Below are 6,141 nucleotides of genomic sequence, written 5' to 3'. Positions count from 1 at the left end.
GATAAATCCAGAATGAGTCCAGTGCGCTCTAGGCAAGAAACTTAAAATACTGGTAGACTTAGACTTAGCCTTTTCAAAACACGTCCATTTTATAACAAAAGGGAAGGTTTTTAAAATCGCTTTCTTTAATTGAGCTACCAGAAATTAATTAATAAAACGTAATCAAAATCCAATTCTTTTTTCACATATATCCTGGAGGCGAAGTACTAACGGTGATTGATGAATTCGACATAGATATGATATATAGGCTGATACGAAATTTAGTTTAGAAAGGATTAAGGAAAAAAAAAAGTAATTATTTTATTTACTTTGTGTTTTTAATTTTCTGTCCGGATTTGGTCATGTAGATGCGCATGAGCTCATGGAACGTCGTGGAGCAGAAGCTGGTCTATGGATAAGCGTGCGCAATCGCCTCGCAACTGCGAGCTCATCGCGCTCCAGGGAAGGCTCTCAGAAGAAGGCTTTGACATGGGTATTTGAGGTGTTATGCAGGACGGCTGGTTTTATTGTAGAGGACGCTACTGGAAATCTATATAGAAAAGTCGGTCTGTGGGTGTCATTTCAATAATGTCGAAAAGTCATCAGGTGGGCGAGGACTCGGACATCGAGACACTGCTTGCGACCCTTTCACCCGAGGAGGTAGAAGAGCTCGAGAGGGAGCTCGTTGTCATCGATCCTGATCCAAACATCCCAGTCGGGCTCAGACAGCGGAACCAGACGGAGAAAGTGCCGACTCGCGGTTATAACCGTGAAGCCATGCTGGACTACTGTGAACGGGAGACGAAGAAACTCATTGAGAGGGAATTGTCATTTGAGGTGAAGTGAATACAGAACAAAGTGGAAAGAACTAGGCCTGAATTGATTAACCTGTGCAGTTTAGTAGCCAATAATGACCATTTAATTCATAATAGACCATCAAGAGGTTATTCTGCCGTTAAGATGTGATATGTCTGTTAGACTTTAACATGTTTGCACATTTTTGATAAACTGTACTGATATGTACATACGGGTTCTTTATTGATATATGCAAGTGCAAAATATAATGGATGGCTCCCCTCAGCAGCGAAAGTGCACTTTACAAGGCTGCTAGAACGGCATAGTGGAGTCCACTTCGGCAAGAGATTTACAGACCAGTGGACACTGTGAAGATCAGTCAGTCAGGGGATGCCAAGCATACTGCTGTGATCCTCCTTATCAACACCATGCCTACAGCTGGCAGATGGTTTACACAGGGACAGCACCACCTTATATTTATTCAAAGAATGAATGGTGTGTTATGTATTTATTTGCTGTTAAAATTTTTCTCTCACAATTTATGTTCATTTGTGGACCTTCCCTTCTAATATTTAGCTGCTGCCATTTTGAAGTTGTTAGCATTGCCGTTCACAGTTGATATAGTTTCATTTCCTCAGAGCACCCTAATCTTCAAATACCACTTTGTAGAAAGTGCAAACAGGAGAATTCTACTAACGAGAGGACTCGTTTACCTCCCAGCAGCTCTGCTGGCCTTACGATGCTGTAAACACCAGCCTGGCTCAGAGTGGGACCTCCACACTGCTGTTGAAGATGCACACACCACAGGACAGCTTAGTCCTCTTCATAGCTCTAAAGTAAACAAGTGCCTTGTAACTTTATAAAATGATTGGAAGCAAACTTGTTTGTTTTTTAAAGACATAAATACTTGTTTCTGTAGAAGGAAAATGATAAGCGTGATGTAATATAGAGCTGCACAAACTGAGAATGCAACTTTGGATAATTTGCTATGCTAATTTCAAATCCAGAGTAAGTTTAACCCTAAAGCTGTGCTTCACAGTGTAGCTTCAGTAACAAGTAACATATCTGTGCTCTACTTATGCACTGAGCCCACATTTGTATGTGTTGAGTGCAGGAGTTGAGTGCTACAGGCTTTAACAGGTGTTGCTGAAGGCTTGGTAATGTGATACTCACAAAGAGGTCCAGAGACCTCTGTTTAAGCTCTGTTTATCTATAGCCAGCATTTTGTTTGCTTGAGATGTGCCAAGCAGTGCAAAGAAACACTGCCTCATCACACATTAATTGGCTCAAAAAGGTTATCTTCCAACAGCAATCAAGTTAAACAATCTTATCGCTGTCACTAGGTAGCAGGCATTATGTTTTTCATGTAGCGTAAATGCTTGGTAGAGGTAGGGCTATTTGATGCTTCTGCTCTGTGCTTGTTGGGTAACTTTCATACTATTCAGAACAGATTATACTTTCTCTTGTAGACTTCTTTTGACATGTATTTAGAGGTGGTTTCATTCAGTGCTTTATGGGAATATGACTCGGGTAGGATTGCTCTGTCTTTGAAAGGGGAAATGTTTAAAACTTAGCCAGATGTTCTCGAACTCTGGTAGGTGGAATTCCAGGCGAGAACGTTCCGTGTCTTGCAGCCTTATAAGGGCACGTCTGAGGGGTCTTTGACTTCTTCAAACAATGGCACACAAATCTACTATGCAGGCTCATTCCCTTCTAATCGAGGCTAAGAATAGCTCCCTGCAACCAGCAATAATCTGTGGTCACATTAGATCTGTTGTTTTTTGTCTGATGTGTCCATGGTTTTGCAGATAATGTTGATCTTTAAGATGAATAGCTTTTACAAACACTTAAAGAGCAATTTAATTTAAAATGTTACAGCTGTTTACAGCCAAAATGTATGGCCAAGTTTCCATGTTTACTTGACTAGTCATGAGTATGCATTTACTGAGGTTTTCTACTGTGTTATGCTTGTTCTTCAGGGAGAGTTGAAAGGTGAAGGACGTAGACGCGACCGCCTCAAGAGGATGAGGAGCAGGGAACAGCAAAGCTTCTCCAGGTCTCGAAGCCATGAGGAATCTGACAAGGATGAGCCAAGGGATGGAAAAGAACAGGGAAAAGAGGAAAAATCTGAGGATGAATTTAAAAAGGCCTCTGATGGAAAAACGGAATGCAGTGAAAAGGAGAGAGGGAAAGAAAAGTTAGGACAGGGAAAGCTGAAAAGAGAGACAGAAAAGGAAAAACAAAAGGAGACGCCTAGGAGAGAACAAGATAGTGGCAGGTCTTTGGAGGTTATCTCTAAGCTACAAGAAAAAAAAGAAGATAACTTAAAGAAGGCGAGAAACGAAGGACACGATAGGGGAGAAAACTCAAGAACGAAGGCATTAATATCCAAGCTACAGAGTAAAACTGAGGTAGATGATAGCAAAAAGAAAGAAGAGAGCGAATTAATGAAAAGTAGAGATAGAAGAACAAAAGATCTGGTGTCCAAGCTAGAGGATCATATGAGTCCAACTGAGCTCTGCAGAATGGGTGAACGAAGGAGCAGACAAAGAGCCCCAGGGGATGGTGGGGTCATGGAGGAGAAAGAAAGGGAACAGGAGAACATTAGTGAGAAAAGCAGACCCTACTCCCAGAAAGGTACCACTGGAACAGAGAAAGAAAAGGAGAAGCCAAGCAAGTGGGAGAATTGGAAGATGAGAGAGAAAGAGCAGGAGAGAGCAAAAGAGAGAGAGAAAGAGAGGGGAGAAGATGAAGAGAAGATGTTAACGATAAAAGGTGAAACTCAAAAAATCACTACTGAGCAGTGTGCGAGTGGGGATGACCAGTCTGTCAAATCCAAAGATGATGATGAGGAAGGTAATGAAGATGATTACATGGACAGTGATACTGGTTCTAGCATGTTTGATGAACTCTTGGAGCAGGTGCGTAATGATGACCCCGAAGTCACTGAGCTCAACATCAACAACTCAGATGTTATTAAGACAGACACCCTTATCCATTTGCTGAGGCTACGTGACAACACTCATGTTAAAACGGTTGCTCTTGCTAACACGAGAGCAGACGACCATGTAGCCTTGCCCTTGCCCGGGACCTTACGGAACAACACCACATTGACAGGAATTAATTTGGATTCCAACCATCTCACCGGTAAAGGCATCCTGGCTGTCATTGAGTCTCTGAAGCATAATGCTACTCTCACAGAGCTTCGCTTTCACAATCAGAGACACATTTGTGGCGGGAAGACTGAGATGGAGATGACTAAGGTTCTACGGGACAATGTTTCCTTACTCAAGCTGGGGTATCACTTTGAGCTAGCTGGGCCAAGGATGGCTATGACCAAACATCCTGACCGTAATATGGACCGCCAACGCCAGAAACGATTAGAAGCACGACTTGCCAAACAGGCAACTCAGACTAGCCCAACGCCACCTAGTGGAGAGAAGAAGAAAGCAGTCTTACCTGAAATGCATAAACGTAAAGGAATACTGCAGTCCCACCATGTTGAGAAAGAAAGAATCTATAACAGCCAGAGTTTCCAAATTTAACAACCCTTCCCCACCCTCCAAAGCTACTCCTCCCAAGTCCTCACTTGGTCCCCTAAACTCCAAAGCACCAGGTAAAAAAACGTGGAGTTACAAACAGAGTCATGTCTAGGAGCCCCAGCTCCACCTCCTCCCCCTGTCCCTGTTTTGGATGTTCAGGCACTGCGATGGTCATTGACCCCTGTTTCCCAACGCCAACAAGACAGAGTGTCAGGCCATGGGACAGAGAGGAGCTCCAGAGATCAGCTGCTAGACTCTATCAGGAACTGCAACATGAACACACTCAAAAAGGTAAGGAATAAGGAATCACTCCTTGCATGACCACATAACCTGTCTCAGTGCCAGATTTGTCTGTTTTTAATGCCCTAACAGATCATATGCTTGGTCCTTTGTTTAGTTAACCACAAGTGGGGTGTTAATAGTGTATTGACATAGTCCTTTGGAGTTTGGGCTGAGGGCTTTTAAACCTTGCATGGCTTACTGTATGCTATTGAGAAAGGGCTTTCACTTATTAAAAGTAAAATCAGCCTTCTATGTAAAGGTATTTACTGAAAGATTCATGTATATAAATTATCTGTCAGAGAGAAAGAAAAGATTTAGACTAGAAAGAAATGTAAAATCAATAAATGTAGAATCAAACTGTTTTTCATATATGTTTAGTTTGTAGAAACACAATTTTTGTAAAAACACAAATCTCTTTAAGAAGTATTTGATTGCCGCTTTCTGGCACTGTTGATATCATAGATGCTTTAGGTAAACACATTTAAGATGTTAAATCTGTTTTTGTTTCATTTTTATCCACCATCCTCAACCCCCGAACTCCTTCTATCTGTCTAAGGTTGATGTTCCCAAGCGTCTGAGGTAGCAGCTGGCAAGAAAACCAGAAGAGAGCTGGGACTGGTTTAACAAACATTTTGTGGAGTCAGTTATGCATTTCTGAGTACAACACCATTTACAGCAATGTCACAGGGCTCAGGTACATCAAAAGGATACTCAGGCAATGTTGTATACTAAAATAAACAGCCTAAATACTCTTGACAGAGAAATCTCTGCACTTAAAAAAATAAAATTTGTGTTAAATGCCTAGTCACGGTCACTAAGAGCCTTATGAAAGGACTAGAAAGTTTTGGAAATTGTAATTTGTTGGAAATTGTTTTAATTGCAGTAATATGTGACAGGTATTGGAATATGTTGCTTGTACATCATATTTTGGTTTTTCCCTATATGTATTTTATTTGACCTTGAATTTTGTGGAACTGGATCATGATATTTGTTGAATTGTTTGTTTTGAAGATAATGTAGGTTGAGTGAAAAGGGTAAGAAAATGAATTATGGAACAACCAATATGAGACTGAATTCATACCACTGACAGCAAACAGAAATTGAGGTAACAAACACTTTAATGGTCATTGCTACTGTTTGCTAGATATTTTTTGGTGGCAGACCTCTCTCAACACAACAGTTATACCTATTACCATGCCACTACTAAAACAATGTCAATGCTGTGCTGAAAAAAGTGTCCTTCACCTAAATAATGTCTGGTAGGCTGTGGCAGTGCACTTAGAAACTGACCAGTAGTGAATAAGTGGTGGCTGAAAAATATATCCTGTAAATGTGCACCAATAAAATGCCCCTTTAAGACAGACATGTCTAGTTATGTGGCCATTGAGTGTAGGGCAAGATGCTTCTTATAAGGTATTGAGTGTAAAGTGGCATCAATGCATTCAGACCACATGCAGACATGCTGTAGAATCCCCAAAGTCCCAGTGTCTTCTCTTCATCCTGTACCAAAAATTGAATGCTGTATACATTATTATTATTAATA

At 41.1% G+C, this 6,141-nt stretch overlaps 1 protein-coding gene across 1 annotated transcript; it reads left to right on the top strand.

Moving 5' to 3' along the window:
• Positions 1-441: 441 nt before the first annotated feature.
• LOC113572048 (leiomodin-1) lies at positions 442-6,141 on the top strand. The gene is given in 5 exon segments (XM_027001301.2): positions 442-816; positions 2,754-4,280; positions 4,282-4,401; positions 4,404-4,607; positions 5,155-6,141. Coding segments are annotated over 5 exon segments (2,127 nt in total). The 5' UTR covers positions 442-567; the 3' UTR covers positions 5,182-6,141.

Source organism: Electrophorus electricus, chromosome 23 (assembly GCF_013358815.1).
Source record: "Electrophorus electricus isolate fEleEle1 chromosome 23, fEleEle1.pri, whole genome shotgun sequence".
NCBI classification, from domain to species: Eukaryota; Metazoa; Chordata; class Actinopteri; order Gymnotiformes; family Gymnotidae; genus Electrophorus; species Electrophorus electricus.
This window is presented reverse-complemented; position numbering and strand designations above follow the sequence as displayed.